A 17,351-nucleotide genomic window follows, 5' to 3' on the forward strand; every position below is an offset into this window, starting at 1 on the left:
AGCAGCATGAATGTTGCTATCCTGATATCCAACTTACAGAAGTGCCATATATAAAAATTCCTTAAATAACAGCAGCAAATCCTGTGTAACCAGGCCCACCGTAAGGAACTGAATCTCCTCTCACTCCTTGTGATACTGAAGGCAATAAATAGAAATGTCATCCTAAATATTTATAAAATGGATTATTGGGAATAGGTGATTTTACAGAGACATGCCTGTTTTTGAATAAGTAGTGAACACTTTTAAAAAATTCATTCATGGGATTTAGGCATTGCAGGCTAGGCCAGTATTTATTGCCCATCCCTAATTGCCCTTGAGAAGGTGGTGGTGAGCTGCCTTCTTGAACTGCTGTAGTCCATGTGGTATAGGTACTTACAGTGCTGTTAGGGAGGGAGTTCCAGGATTTTGACCCAATGACAGTGAAGGAACGGCGATATATTTCCAAGTCGGGACGGCTTGTGGTTTGGAGGGGAAGTTCCAGGTGCTGGTGTTCCCTTGCATCTACTGCTCTTGTCTTTCTACATGGTAGTGGCCGTGGGTTTGGAAGGTGCTGTCTAAGGAGCCTTGATGAATTCCTGCAGTGCATCTTGTAGATGATACATACTACTGCTAGTGTGCATTGGTGGTGGAGGGAGTGAATGTTTGTGAATAGGATGCCAATCAAGCGGGCAGCTTTGTCCTGGATGGTGTGGAACTTCTTGAGTGTTGTCGGAGCTGCACTTATCCGGCAATGGAGAGTATTCCATCACACTCTGACTTGTGCCTTGTAGATGGTGGACAGGCTTTGGGAGTCAGGAGTCAAACTTGAAAAGTTACGCTTTTTTGGATTCATTTAAATAAAATTGTCATGAATACAAATATCTTATGTAAATGTTAGATATGTAAACATTCATTCACCAGTTTTATTGTTTGTATTTTATTGCAGTTTTCTTTACAGCAGTGAAAGCTAATCCAAAGTTAGCAGCGCATTTTCCAGCAAACAATGATAGTTTCAATTACTCTGTTTGTGTAGTAGTGATAATTAAAGGTCCCGTCACTCAGCGAACCATCACGAAGAAATGAAAATCAGTGAAAACAGTTAGAAAAAAAGCAATTTGACCCCCACCCAAACAAGAGACAGAAAAGATGAAGAAGCACATTAGGGGTTATCAGAGGGCAACAATCTTCTTCAAATGCCCTTTCCTAATCTTAATTCCTCTAAGGTTGTTTATCTTCTTTTTCTCTAGATGCATGCACATTCTAAAAGATCGCAGCCTCCCTACGTGAACCTAGACAGTGGAGATGATTTTTTCGTTGTCCTATGCGTGGCAATATCATAAAATGTTTTTCAAAAATACATTTACAATTCTGCTGCACATGGTGCAGAAGGGGTCTTTCTCCAGTAAATGTTAACAAGCTGTTTAATGGCGGGGGCATCATAGCTCAGCTGGCACCCATTTCAACCCATATACCCACATGCTTTCCATCAGGACTCAAGTTACAGTGCTCAGAAGCAGCAGTCCTAATCCCAGGGTCATAGAGGCCAGATGTAGCAGCCTGACTGCCAATCCTACATGAGACCAGCTTTCATTTAACTGTGACAGGTGACATGTTTAAAATGCTGTTTGGCTGCAGATATCATTTCGTACAGTGCAACAGCATCAGGATTGCATGCCTCATAAATGGTTTATGAACAATTCCAGTGTATAGGCTGCAGAGTGTAAATTGTAATGAATTGCATTGTACTCACAGCTGATGGTGATGCCGAGCTCCACACCGCTCCTCTTTGGTAGCTTCACATGAAATGTGCCACTGCTTGGTACAACTGATTCTGTACAAGGGATATATGGAAGTTCAACAAGTGTTAAAAAATAACCTGACCTGTGAAGTGTGTGCAACTAAAACCAGACAAACTGGCACATTTGGTCTGTTTCATTCAAAGGAGCACAATACATATTTGTCTTTTCTCAGGCTGAACCAGATCATTTGCAACTTTGGCTTCCTGTTCGACACAGAGTAGAGCCTTAATGCCAATCTCCTATCTGTCGCCAACACCATTACTGTCTCTCTCTGAAATTACCTCAGAACACCTCCACTAAACCCCTTCTTCCTTTGCCACTTTCTGAATTCACCACTTCCTGAATCCACCACTCCAGTGCCTTCCTTAATGGTTTCCTATCCTCCTTCCTCCATAAACTCCAACTTGTCCAAAACTCCACGGGTCATGTCCCACATCAAGTTATGCTCACCCATTCCCTCACTCAATAAATTTAAAATCCCTCCAAGACTTTGCTGCAGCATATCTCTGCAAGCTCCTCAAACCCTGTGACACCTCATGAATGTTTTATTCTTCCAATTTATTCTGGAGTTCTGTTTATCCTCCCTCTTTTTCCCCTACCACTTGTGGCACAGTCTTCAGCTGTTTCAATCCTAGCCTTTGGAACTCTTGTCCCAAGCCTCTCCACCTTTTAAAATCTCTCCCTCCAACAAAATCTCTGGTCACCCATCCTATTATTTCTCTTTCCGGTTCAGTGCTTGTTTCCTTACCTCCTCTCTGAAACACCTTGGAGCATTTCACTATAAGGTGATGAACAAATTCAGATTGTTGCTTTTAGCTGGGAGAAATAATCTATTATGATAAACCTGTAATATATCTATAACACATTCATCTACCCACTATGTTAACAGAAAATTTTAAACCAATTGGACAAACGTCTTAGTTTAAGTCACAGCAGAGGAGTGTTATATAAAACACATTAAAAGCTTGTACACTGATAGCATAAAAACATTCTATGATCAATTTTGATTGAATTGAATTTGTAGTGCTTGAAATGCACTCCCACTGTACGCTACAACTCTTTCATTTGTTTAACAGAATTGATTATATTATGTGTGTTCAGTATTGACTTTATTTCAAAAGTTGCAGTATCCTTTGTGTCCATTTTTGCCTTTATTGCGTATAAATTAAGATTATGTGCAATATCATATCTGAAATTTCTAGAAAAAAAATCAGATGATGTCAGTTCCCAAGGGGTATTTTGATGTAGTTAAGACATTGACAGAAAAAAAAACTGATGCAGAATAGGTTATATAGCCTGTTTCTGTGCTGCAATGTTCCACAGCTCTATGACACAGATTGGACAGAAAACCAAGCATACAGAGTCACATTCTTATTTTCAATTTTGCTACTAAATGAGAGCACAGCAAATTGCATTATTCAATATGATCACAGCTCCGAGTCTGAATTCCTTAGATGACTAATGTCTTTCATGTGTTGCCGATTTCCTGTCACGATACAGCGCAGCGCACATCATCAATAATGCAGGTATGGAACAAACCAGTTTAATACCAAAATTACTTCAGATGAAAGTATTTTTTTGTAACAATTTATTTCTGCATATTTAAAACTATCTGCTTTGATATTGGGTATATTTTTCTCAGGTAGAAGACAACATATCCTACCAAAAAATGCCTAAAAGCAAACAATGCCTGCTCCCCAGGTTTACCTGCAACATCAAACTCTACTTCGAGGGTGACTTTGCTGGTGGTGGCACAATCGCGAAGGAGCTGGTTGGTTTCCTCCAGGGTGCTTTCTTCAGTAAGGATTCCATTGATCGTCAGAATTCTGTCTCCAACCTGCAGCATTCCACACCTGCCAGACATGGACAAAAACACCATCTGTCACATGCACTTCAGGAAGCAAAAGAGACAGAACTTAAAGGGAGTGACGTTTGAACGCTGGTAACAATCCTTGCCACCTGTTACTTTCTATTAATGAGCTTGTGCACTATACTTTGTACAAGGCATAAATCTGTTGAACAGCAGTAACACAGCTTTCAAGCTGCTATCTCAAGCAAAAAATTCCAACAAAGCAGCTGAAACCATGACGAGCGTTAAACTTAGAAGCCCATTCTGTCCTTGTGGCTGAAATATAACTATGGCTGGGGTGGGAGGGAGGGGTTTGTGGGAATTGAACCTTGTTGCACTATTTTTCAGGTTAACCAATACTGCTCAAAATAAGAGTTTAAACCTGTCCGCGCGATATTGGTTTGGGGGCGCTGACGGTATCTCTGGCATCAGCATTAAAAAGGTGCTGGGCCCTTTGAATATGTTAATGGACAGGGAGGGATGAACATTTGCTTTAGGGTCCTTTTCCCAAACTGGTCAAAAACAAAGTGGAGTTCACGCTACACACGTTCAAAGTAGCTTTCCACGTCCATAGCAGCCTTTCAAGAAACCTCTAAAAACATTGTCTCATGTGGAGCTAGGAGGAGCAACAGTGCACTGCCTGAATCTACAGCAATGTTTCAGGCCCATGCTGACTACATTTCCCAAGGCTTACATGAGGGCCATTGCCAACTTAGCAATGGCCCCAAATCCATCTTCAATCTGGCAGGGAGCTGCCTGACAATGCATGGTAGGCATCCGCAGCTCGCCAGACTTGATAAGATAAGGCCCGAGGCACAATATTAGTCAGGCCTCGAGCTACATATTCCAACAAAGGGATTGTTCCTTGGGTCCATTTCGTGCCAGCTCAATGATGCAAACAAACCTCTATCCCATAATATTACTTCCTGAATGTAAAGAATTAAAAGCTATTTCTATTTGTAACAGGCACAATTTGATTTGAATTAGATAGGAAAACATCTAGTGAACAAGGTACATACATCTATACTTATAAATCTGAATTATACAATACATCACAGTCAATATTAGAGGCCTGGATTACGCTGAGCAGCAGTGCAGCTCAGACCCAAGAAATAGAGAGGAATTGCTCTGGTTTTAATGCATTCAAGAAGATTTTTTCCAATAAGTATTTCTACCAAAGCATATATTTTTGAAAAATCTTGTTTTACAATTTCATTAGAAGTATCAATCAGAGGAAATCTTCATGAGCACATTCCCAATGTTGCTACATGTAGCAATCAGAGCAGTTTTTCCTGCAGATTATCTGTACATATTGTTCTAACAGAACAAATGGAGAGGAGTTTCACGTAAATCAAAAGAAATATGAATATTATTTTATATCAATCTGATGTTCCAGCAGGTGTAGAAAAACAATTATTCTACGGTTCCTGACAAAGGAAAAAATATATGGTTTTCAATCATGGGCTTAGGGCAGCATTTTATACCAAGTAGTTACAGACATCAAGATGTCATCATCCGTGTCTTATGACTGATGTGAAAATCCTTCAGTTACCTTGAAAATACCGCTTGGTTTGTGTTCATCTCATTATCTGCTTCCCTTCTGAAAGCTACTATTAAATCTGTATTACCACCCTATCTTTTTTCTCTTTGTTCTCCCATAGGATGTGAGCGTTGCTGGCAAAGCCAGCATTTGTTGCCCATCCCGAATTGCCCTTGAACTGAATGGCTAGCTAGGCCATTTCAGGGGGCAGTTAAGAGTCAGTCACATTCCTGTGGGTCTGGAGTCACATGTAGGCCAGGCCAGATAAGGACGGCAGATTTCCTTCCCTAAAGGGCACTAGTGAACCAGCTGGATTTTTATGACTATCAATGGAAGTTTCATGGTCACCATTACTGAGACTAGATTTCAATTCCAGATTTTAAAAATCTATTGAATTTAAATTCCACCAGCTGCCATGGTGGATTTGAACCAGGGCCAGGGAGAGAAATCATGCACCTTGCTGCTTCTCCTGTTTTCGGGCCCACTGGTCACATTATGTAACAATTTTAAATTATTGAACTTAAATATGTTCGACAACTCTGCTCGCTGTGGAATTTTAATTTTCTCTGCACACAATACCAATTTTAATATAATTGAATATGCTATGTTAAACTATACATTCTTAAATGGCAACAACTGAACAATCAGCTCATCAAAACACACTGCACCATATTCATTTTCTAAATCTAAAAAGCAGATAGCATATTATAGCACAGAAGGAGGCCATTTGACCCATCGAGTCTGGGCAGGCTCGTTCAAAGAGCAATCCAGTTAGTCCCGCTTTTTCCCCCATATTCCTGTAAATTTTTTCTCCTTCCAAATACTTATCCAATTCCCTTTTGAAAGCTTCCATTGAACCTGTTTCCACCACCTTGTCAGGCAGAGCACTCCAACCATTCATTGCAAAAAAAAAAGTTTTAAAAAAATTTGTTCATGGGATGCAGGCATCGCTGGCTAGGCCAGCATTTATTGCCCATCCCTAATTTCCCTTGTTCAGAGGGCATTTAAGAGTCAACCACATTGCTGTGGATCTGGACTCACATGTAGGCCAGACCAGGTAAGGATGGCAGATTTCCTTCCCTAAAGGACATTTGTGAACCAGATGGATTTTTACGACAATTGACAATGGTTTTATGGTCATTAGACCAGGTTTTCATTGAATTCAAATTCCACCATCTGCCACATTGGGATTTGAACATGGGTCCCCAGAGCATTTCCCTGGGTCTCTGGATTACCAGTCCAATGACAATACCACCATGCCACCACCTCCCCATGTCGCTTCTGTTCTTTTGTCAATCACCTCAAATTTGTGTCCTCTGGTTCTTAACCCTCCAGCTATTGGAAACAATTTTTCTTCATTTTCTCTATCAAACCCTTCATGATTTTAAATACATCTATCAAATCTCCTCAGCCTTTTCTGCTCCAAGGAGAACAAAGCCCAGCTTCTGCAGCCGTAATCCCTCAATCCCTGAACCATTCTAGTAAATCTCTACTATAGCCTCTCCAAAATCTTCACATCCTTCCTGAAGCACAGTGCCCAGAATTGAACACAATACTCCAGATGGGGTGAACTGGCATTTCAAAGAGATTTAGAAAAACTTGCTGGCTTTTGCACTCTATTCACTTCACTCCCACTAAACTGCCGACCACCCAACTTCCTTTCCTGGACCCCATGCTAGCTGAAGTGGTAAACAGGTTCAATAGAAGTTTTCAAAAGGGAATTGGATAAGTATTTGGAAGGAGAAGAAATTTACAGGAATATGGGGAAAGGGTTGGGACGTTGGTCAGAAAGTTCACTATCCTCAGGTACTGTCTCTTCCACATTCGAAACTCCTCCCCTATACAGCTCTCAATCCCTCTGTCCTTGCAAATTACTCCTCTATCTCCAACATCCTTTTCCTCTGGACATGTTGTTGCCTCCAGTGTCCATCCTTCCTGCAAGTCCATTTCTGGATCTCTCCAATCACGATTCTTCCACTGCTACAGCACTGAAACAACTTCAGGCCAAGTCACAATGACATCCTCTGTGACTGTAATGGAGATGCAACGGCTTTGATCTTTCCTGCAGCTTTTGATGTGGACCCACCAATACTTCCTTTCTCTAATTCATTTTTGCTGCCAGCCAGCTCAGTGAGATTTCCCTCACTTGGTCCCAGATTTACCTATTTGATCGTAGCCAGGACTTCTCCAACAATGGCTTCTCTTCCCGCCCCTGTACATGCTAGCTTTCACATGTATGTTGATTGAGCTTACCCAGTTCTACTCTCTCTACCAAATCTCACTACACCTCAACCTCCTCTGTAATGCCAGCCACCTTATCAATGCAAGGTCAAGTAAGTGCCTTTATCGTTCGACTTGGCACTCAACAGCCTTCTGGACTCAACATTGAGCTCAACAGCTTTAGACCATAAACCTCTGCCTCCATCTTGTTTTATATGCTTTTTCTTTGCATTTTTTTGTTTTGCTGTGTCGATCTTGTCTTGTTTCTTTTTTATCCTTCATGTTGCATTCAGATCAATTTTATGTAACAAATTACGCCTCATTTGGACACAACCTTTGTTTCTTCATCTCCATTACCACTCTCTTTGGCTGTTGTGTCATGAAATCTTTTATTATTTAATATCCCCTGGCCTTCACCCTATCACAGACCTTATCTTTTGTTCTTTCTGTCCCCTCCCTCCATTGGCTCTTGCACTTCTAACTTTCTTCATGACAGGTCATCAACCTAAAACATTAACTCTGTTTTGCTTCACAGATGCTGCCTGATCTGTTGAGTTTTACCAGCACTTTTGTTCTTATTCCAGATTTCCAGCATCCACAGTATTTTTCTTTTATATTAATGATACTTCTGGGTTGACTTCTTTGGCAATATGTTACGCTCAAATTTCAGCAGTAACCATATAGCAGTCTACCATTGGAACTGACTTAAATCCTATTCTGCAACAAGCAATAGTTTTAAGTGTTCAAACAAAATCACCATTGCGTTGTGCAAATTGCCCTTCCCCTGGGCAGAGTGGAATTATTTCTGACCAACTTCTATTACGTTTGGGTTTGGGAGAGGTGTTTTTTTCTCACTCCATAGATATCTTCCTTTACTTACTAATATTCAAGGTCACTTTGGTGGGCTTGGGTCCCGTTTCCTTTTATGCTTCTTTCATTGGTATGCTCCCCGTCTTATCTCAGGGTTGAACAGGACACTAAGAGTGAAATTTGGTTCAGCCTGAGACAGTGAATAAGGAGCAAGATGGAATGATGCTGTTTTAACATACCTAAATGGAGGATATTACAGCTCATTTAAAACTGGGTCTCAGGTAATGTGGAAAGGACAATACCGCAGGATAGTGAACTTTCTGATCAAAGTCCCGCTCTTTGCTCATATTTCTGTAAATTTTTTCTCCTTCCAAATACTTATCCAATTCCCTTTTGAAAACTTCCATTGAACCTGTTTCCACCACCTTATCAGGCAAAGCACGCCAACCATCAGTGGGGGAAAAAAAAAGAATAGTTTTTCCTCTTTTTTTATTCGTTCATGAGATGCAGGAGTTGCTATCTTGGCCAGCATTTATTGTCCATTGACATGCAACCAGAAGCTTGGGGTCATGCTTGCGGACTGAGCAGTCACCTGGTCTGCATTTGGTCTCCCTAGTGTAGAGGAGGTCACATTGTGAGCAGCGAATACAGCATAATAAATTGAAAGAAGTACAAGTAAATCACCGTTTCACTTGGAAGGAGTGTCTGGGGCCTTGGATGGTGAGAAGGGAGGAGATGAAAGCACAGGTGTTGCACCTCTTCTGCTTGCAAGAAAAGGTGCCATAGAGAAGGGAGGGGGTGTTAAGGGTCACTGAGAAGTGGACTGGGGAGTTGCAGAGGAAACAGTCCCTACTGCATCACTGCCTTTTTCTTATTTCAGGACTACTGGAGAAATCTTATTTTTACTTGAATCAACGAGGATTGCTGCAGATGGAATATCTGGAGATGTTATGCAACAAAGGATATTTTTAAGAAAGCAGAAATATTGTGGAGATAAACAGTTATAATTTCAGATAGCAGAGATTTAAATGAAAAAATGCCAGTTTTTCATTAATAGTAAAGACTAATGGATTTAAAAGAACCTGAACACAAGAATATTATTATTGATTTATTTCCTGTTCTTTTTGATTAATATTACTTCCAGTTCTGAACTGGATACTAATAAATAGAAGCGACATGTTCTGGTGTTTTACATACCATCAATTAAGAACATTTAGGTGTAAAAACATTCTTTAATTGAATAACTTTGATCAGTAATGGCCTATAATTAATTGCAAATGTCAAAATCGAACATCTTTTCACGCAGAGAAGAGTGATTGCAGAAAACATTGAAGCAGAGAACTTGGAAGGCTCTCACCTTTCTGCTGGGCTGTCAGGTTCAATGTATGCAATCAGTGGTGGAGAAGACAAGGTCTCTGTGGCAAAGACACCACCCTGGAGCTGAATTCCAAACCCTACGATTGGGTCACTGGTTAGCACGACTTCTGCTGTCTCGGTGTGGACAATCTGGCCTGCGGGACCAACTGTACTGGAGGCTAAAGACACTGTGGAAGATGGACAGGAGGAGGCATCACTTTCAGGTCACTGAACAGAACAGAATTCCACTGATATAACTTATACGCTGTGCCTCTAAGATAGTCATCATATTCACAAGCTTGACTGATTATGTGCTGCATCCACAAATGTGACTGACAAAAAAGTAACATGTTAATTACTGGAACAATATCTACTGCATTCAAAGTGTGAATTTCTACAACACACAAACAGACCATTCAGCCCAACCCCAGTCTGTGTTGGAGTCTACCTTCCAAGTGAGCGAAGAGCTCTAATCACATTTACTTGCCACACTCTTTTATCCCCTTTTTCATCATCCTACAATTCATTCTATAGCTCCCCCCACTTTTTTTTTAAAAACTGGATTACTGTTTCTGATGCTTCAAAAAACATTCTGTGTTATTGAACTGAAGCTAATAAACCCAATCCAGTTGGGTTTTTAGAGGTTCTTTTCACATCCAGTAAAGCTTTTAATCAATTGGCAGTAAATCTTTTCCAAGTGCAGCCCAAAACGGCTATAAAATAAAAAATAAAAATCTGTCTAACTGATATTTCTCCCAGATGCACAGGTAGCAGCACAGTAAATCAACAGCGTACAGTTGCTTTGAAGATAGAGCAACCATTTTTGACAGATTTATTTCTTACCTGGTGTAGATTTTATGTTAAATTGTTTTTGATATTTGGTTGAACAATTAACAACCCATCAGAAATAAATTCAATCAAACTAAATGAACTAATAAAAGATGAAGCTTCTTTAACTGAACATTGAAATATTTTTCTCTGCACAGTATTTTCACCTATGATTATCAGCAAACTTTACACTGGAACAGGCCACGTACAAGAGCTCTTGTAGTCTTTCTTTTTCATTTTTCTTCTCATCAATGTTCCTCGAGGGCTTGTTGGATACAGATTGCGAGGTAGGGTCCCCATATTCAGGGAACTCAGGCTATATGCACTCATGGAGGTAGGAGAGAATGACGTTGACACCAAAGCAGCTAGAAAGACAAGCAGAAAAATTGAACATTCCCTCCACAGCACACAACAGAAGTTTGCTGACACACTAACACAGCTGTTATTTCCTTTAAACCCATTTGTTCACATTCCTTGACCTTTAACTCTTATAATCTCCCAAATTTACCTGTAACCCGGCTATAAAACCTGCCTGAAGTGCTTAATTTCTGCAGTATAGATTAGGGGGCTAGGGTGGGAGAGTGGCGGTGAAGTAAAAGATCAACAATGATCTTATCGACTGGCACTAGCAGATGTTCCACTCCTGTTCCTATTTTTTTATGCCTCAGTATAGCAAAATTAATTAAATAATCAAACTTAATCACAGAATGCAATTTCTTCTTAGGCATTTTCTTTTACTTTCACTAAAACCATTTGTTCTGCCTTTAGTATCCCTTCACACACCTCTTCAATCTGGTAGCAAGGAAGAATATGGATGCATTTAGCTGGTGAATAGTTGAACTGAATGGGTCAAGAAGGTCCTAATCTTGCACACAAAATGGTGGAAAGGGTGCCAGTAATGTAATAATTGGCTTTTGTATTTCTCTATCCTTAGTTTAGGGAGGGGAAAATTGGCTCGGCTTCCTAATCACAATCCAGTTAACCCTGCTGGAGCACATGCGTAGATGCCAAGTGACGACAGTATTGTCTTCGTAGGTACGCCTTCTGCCACTGGACAGCATGCTGAGGCTCATCGTCAATGCTCGCATTTGAATAATGGCCACTTGAGCAGTGCCGGAGAGTGTACAATGCAATGGAACAGCCAGCTGGGAATGAATCAAGCAAAGCTGTTGAGGCAAGGAGAGGTGGAAATTGCAGAGGTGCTAACCCCAATCTTCCAACCCATCCTTAGATAAAAGGATGCTACCAGAGACTGGAGAATTGCAATCAAGGGGGAGCGAAGCATAAAACTGGCAGTTACAGGCTAGGCAGTTGGGTATTGGAGAAGTTTTTACAAACGAAAATCCAGGAGAAAATTAACAGCCAGTTGATCAAGCATGGACTAAATAAAGGAGAGCCAGCATGGACTTGTTAAGAATAAATCATGCTTGATTAATTTTTTTGATAAGAGAGGGTTGATGAAGGCAGTGCAGTTGATATTGTGTAAATGGAATTTCAAAAGGTGTTTGATAAACTATACCCCACAATTGGCTCATTTGCAAAACTGAAGCTTGTTAGATAAAAGGGGCATTGGCAACATGGATACAAAATTGGCAAAGGACTAGAAAACAGAGTTGGGGTGAACTGCTATTTTTCATGCAGGCATGTGGTGTTCCCCAGGGCTCAGTGCTGTTTTTCCTATACATTAATGCCTTTGACTTGCTGGTACAGGGCACAATTTCAAAACTTGCAAATGACTCAGAACTTGGAAGTTCAGTAAACAGTGAGGAAGATGTTAAGAGACTTCAAGACAACATATGTAGTTTGGTGAAATGGGCAGACACAGAGCAGATAAAATTCAATGCAGGAAGTGTGGTGTTCGGGTGAAAGGATGAGGAAAAGACAAATACAATGCACGCTGAATGATACAATCTTAAAATGGGTGCACGAACAGAGACACCTAGTGGTATTGGTGCACAGATCTTTGAAGATAGATGCACTGCAGGAGTTCACCAAGGCTCCTTCGACAGCACCCTCCAAACCCACGACCACTACCATCAAGAAGGACAAGGGTAGCAGATAGATGGGTAGCAGATAGATGGGGACACCACCACCTGGAAGTTTCCTTCCAAGTCACTCACCATCCTGACTTGGAAATATATCTCCGTTCCTTCACTGTTGCTGGGTCAAAATCCATGGAACTCCCTTCCTAACAGCACTGTGGGTGTACCTACACCACATGGACTGCAGCAATTCAAGAAGGCAGCTCACCACCAACTTCTCAAGGGCGACTAGGGATAGGCAATAAATGCTGGCCCAGCCAGCAATGCCCACATCCCATGAATTAATAAAAAAAATGGACAGGTCAACAAAGCAGTTAATAAAACCTATGAGATCCTTGCTTCATAAATGGAGGAATATAGTACGAAAGCCAGGAAATTTTGCTGCATCTACTAAGTTACTAGTTCGGCCCCAGCTGGAGTTTTGGAGAGGGTACAGAGAGATGCATGAGAAAGGCTGATGAGGGATTACAGTTATGTGGATAGACTAAAGAAGTTGAGAGGAAATTTGATAAAAGTGCTTAAAATCATAAACGGCTTGGATGGAACAAAGAAAGTGAAACTGTTTCCAGTGTTTGAAGGGCCATTAACTAAAGGGTATAGATTTGAAGTTATTGACAAAAGATCCAGAAGCAACATGGGGGAAATCTTTTTTGCTCAATGAGTGGTTACGAATTAGAATGCACTGCCTGGTGGGTGGTGGAAACAGATTCAGCAGTTACTTTAAAAATGGAACTGGATAAATACTCAAAGCAGAAAAATTTAAAGACGTAAGGGGAACAGAGCCGAGGAATGGGACTGACTGGGTTGCTCTTTGGAAGAGCCCATGCAGACTCAATGGACCGGATGGTTTTCTTCTATATCTACTATTCTATGACTCTATCACTCCCTTGAGGGCAGGAGGTGAGATCTTTGTCGAGAAGTAGCTAAATAACTATAACTATACAAAATAGAGGAAAACACATTCGTACCTGCACCTAATTCATCATTCCAATTTCTTTCCCCATGGGCATTCCTAAATTGTTATGACCCATATTTACAACAATGTGAATTCTTACAAGTAAATCTAGTGCAAACAACCTGATGTAATACATTGTGATTATCTTTAAAGTTATTACACTAACAAAACTGGTTCCTATCTTATTTGCCCCGATAGTGCAATTGCTATGGAAATGTCCCTCCCTTCACATGACATTACATCTATCTTTAGAAGAATGCTATGAAAGATATTTCTGGATACCATACCAATAAGATTTCACAGCACTGTAACCACTTCCAAGAATAACACAACCATAATACGTATATTATGAGAAATAACAGCTGTGTATGCACTCAAACACAAAAGTTACTCTATACAGAATATTTTAAATTGATCCAAATGCATGCACACCAAGCATCAGGTTAATTCTCTTAAAATTCTGGTTTGTTTTAAGGTACCATGGTTCCACTCTCTTAAATACACCAAGACACTAATTTATCTGTTTCATAAGGTTTGGAGGAATTGAAGAAAGGATGTGGACAGTCAATAAGCATTTAGCCAATGTTAAGTTTTAAAAAGCACTAATCTGTGCTTTTGGATCTACAAATCAAAAGATAAATGGGCTTATCATATGCTAATCAGCCAATTCACATGCAAAGAGCTGAAAGATTTTGAAACTTGACTTTCACGTGAAAGTCCTTTCACTGTACAAGCCATTGTAGGAATGCTAAAAACCAGATGAGACAAGTCTATTTTACTAAAGCTGCCTACATTTTGGCCTGTCAGGATTTTTTCAAAATATGAAAATCTAGATGTTTGTGCCATCTTGAATTAAATATCAAAGCCATGTACAGGTAAAAAACCTGCATAACTTAAGCACAGGGGTTGAAATCAACAGTAAGCCTGTAATATATAATTCTCCATTTTATTCCTTGGTCTCTACAGATTTTATACTGATTTACACAGAATTCCACCATCTGTGTCCCTTTTAGAAATCAACCAACTGCAAGAATCAAAACGCCAACAAAGTATAGATTCATTCTGCATTAGTGCTGATAACTTTGTTCCTTCAGAGTTAGACTAATGAATTTTGCATACCTGAGGTAGTCATCACATATAGTTTAATGTTTAAGCCTAAAATATTTATCCTTTATGTGGCTAAATTAGGTAAGAGGATAGGATGAAATCAGCAATAGTTTCTGCTCCTCATCATTACTAGTGGCCCTTGTTAAGAAAGTGGATGTTGGATGCAGACAGGATGGGGGTTGGCTGCTATTGTACCATCTCTGATCAAGTGGGCTGTTAACACTCACTAAGTTTATGTGTAGAATAACCAATTGGGTGAGTTACTAGAAGGTTGCTGGTACTAATAGAATCAGAATCAGAGGAGTAAGAAAGGGAGAAAACTGGAAAGAAAAAAGATAAAGGAATAGGCAAAAAATTATGTTAATAGTCATCATGTTCTTGTGAACTATTTGACTCTTAAAAGGTTTATAAATAGTAAGATTCTTCCACTGAAAGCGCATATCTAGTTTGCTTTTTAGTTTTAGTATTCTACTCCTTTATTGATGTGAACAGTTGCTGGCTGCTTTTAAGAGACGGCTTTTGGTTAAAGATTCATGCAGTATTCCATATGTGAGCCAGCACAATATTGGCCAATCAGAATATGGAATCCTGCTTTGTGGTTTCTCCAGAATCACTTCTGACTATTTCAGTGAACTATTCCTGTTCACGTCTGATTAGGTTTGAGAAGTTATTCTTTTAAAACTTAAATTTGACTGAACTCATTAATTAATCCTTTTAGTTACAGTCTTCTATTTCAAATAAGAGCGTTGATTCAGGATAGATCTGGCATTACACTTTCTAACCAGCTCATTTGTATTGCAGTGGTTAAAACTGGGCTTCAACAAAACTTGGACTGCTATTGCATAGTGCTGCTCAATATCAGCGCTTTCAGCCAACATTGAAACCACCAGGAAGAGGAGCTCAAATAAACTATTAACCTATATCACAAAGAGGCAAATTCACAATGGCTATTTTTTAGTCAGCTTAATGTCTTGTATGCTCATTTATGAAATTAAATTTATCTGTGGCTCATTTTCCATGAAAACAATGGCAAAGAAATGAATAAAGTGACTAAAATTTCTATAGCAGTTGGGTAATGGCACATAGAGCAGCTAGGCATGTTTTTCTTGGTTTGTATCGTATGGATGTTCTTTCTTTAAGAACTGTATCGCTTTGGTTGCAGTTTAGAAATACATCACGGGGCTCTTGCACAACAACATGCATGCAGCAATTAACATATCAGGTCACAGCAACATGGCCTGCATTGTTGCTGAGCAGGGGAATTTCTCTCGAAAGGCAGCTGCTGAGGTGTAGAGGGTGGGTGGGTGGGTGGGGGGAGAGAGAGGCCTGTTTGGGGGCGAGGGTTATAGGTTTTGACACTCAAAAAGTTCACTTATGTTCTGACTCATTCCTTATACAATGTACTTCGCCAAACATATTACTTACAATCATTGCCACAGTAAATATTAGAGTAATATTGCCACAGGTTATTCTGAGTGGAAAAAAAATCTTCGTTTTAACACTGATCATCCAGGTCTCCGAGGAAAGAACCTGACATAACTGAGAAGACAGGCGAGCTAAATGCTTCCAGGCCTCATCAGTGCTCCTGCTCATGGATGAGCACAATCAGCCCAGAATAACCCTGTCCCTTCCCCACTCCTCCTCCTGCCCGTTTTCTCTTTTTCATGTGGGAAGTGTCTAGTCTCCACTCAACAGCAACCCACTGCAATACTGAGAGATCAGCTATTCAACAGCATAAATCAAATCTTGTTGTCCTACCCCCAGCACTGCTGTGGTATTTGGTGGTGTTGCTCAAATTTCTGTGCCACCATTGCACTTTGGAGTAAAATTCTTTCTATGCACTGCGTGTAATGAAATCATAGCTCTTTTAAAAAATATATTTTAAGGGCTTGACTCCATGTTGTACACAGAAGAAATCTTCCCCAACACCGAATTATTATTTACAATATCTATCCTCTGTGGCACTGTTAAATTGGTACTGATAGAGAAATTAATATTTAAATACAGACATATTGTTCTAGTCTTACATTGCTTAGATACACTAGCCCAGGCGATGTGAAGGTTAATAGTACTACAATAGTTGTAAACTTAAGCTGTAATGTTACAAGTTAATCCTCAAGCATATCTATCCAAAGAACAACTGATTATTTTATTAGTGGTTTCAACCCAAAGAAATAAAACTGGTGAATAAAAGGACAGGAGGAAAATAAAAGTGTGGAACATTACGAAGATTGTTTTGAGGAGAAGGTTTCTGGCATTTCAAGGCCGTCATCCTACAATGGTCAGGGTGGTAGGTGTTATAGGGTTGGTAGGTGAGGAAGTTGCTGCTGTTGCTTCCACAAGTATCCCAGGCAAGTTGTCTGCTGCTCCTTTGAACCCTGACTGTCCACATGAAGGATGATGGGAATCGCACACAAAAAAAGACAGAACGGAGCAGAAAAAAGGGAAAGACAACAGAATTATACAGATCGCAACATCGAACAGAGGAGAAAGCAGTTTTGAGTAGAAAGAATGATGACCTTTTTCATCAGCTATTGAAACAGCCCCTTTTTATTGACATATATACACAGTGTCTCCAAAATGTCACAGGAATTCTCCAGGTCTCCCAATGGAACCAGGGTGGCAGACTGCTGAAACTTCCAAAGAAATGGCTGAAAATGGATGCTTACACCATTTCTCTGAGGTTCTGCTGGTCTCTCAAGAGTTATGACAGGAAATTGGGAGAAGCCCCGTGAAGTTTCAAGGGTGGTACTCCATATTCAATGCACCACATTTTTGAGAGGTTGAAATCAATCTTCAAACAACCAAGTGTGAAATTACAGTGTGAGGCTGCACTGTGTGAAACCTTTCACTTTTATTTTCCACA

At 40.1% G+C, this 17,351-nt stretch overlaps 1 protein-coding gene across 2 annotated transcripts in view; it reads right to left on the bottom strand.

Moving 5' to 3' along the window:
• grip1 (glutamate receptor interacting protein 1) overlaps window positions 1-17,351 on the bottom strand; it is a 379,336-nt gene that overhangs the window by 52,176 nt on the left and 309,809 nt on the right. Inside the window, exons 10-14 of one of the 2 annotated variants that reach the window (XM_078567969.1) lie at window positions 16,712-16,867; window positions 10,591-10,746; window positions 9,555-9,741; window positions 3,486-3,631; window positions 1,730-1,810 (exon numbers count right to left, since the gene is read on the bottom strand). In XM_078567969.1, the coding sequence (XP_078424095.1) occupies window positions 1,730-1,810; window positions 3,486-3,631; window positions 9,555-9,741; window positions 10,591-10,746; window positions 16,712-16,867 (726 nt within the window). The remainder of the gene's footprint in view (window positions 1-1,729; window positions 1,811-3,485; window positions 3,632-9,554; window positions 9,742-10,590; window positions 10,747-16,711; window positions 16,868-17,351) is intronic. The other variant, XM_078567971.1, reaches the window with a different exon arrangement.

Source organism: Cetorhinus maximus, chromosome 22 (assembly GCF_964194155.1).
Source record: "Cetorhinus maximus chromosome 22, sCetMax3.hap1.1, whole genome shotgun sequence".
NCBI classification, from domain to species: Eukaryota; Metazoa; Chordata; class Chondrichthyes; order Lamniformes; family Cetorhinidae; genus Cetorhinus; species Cetorhinus maximus.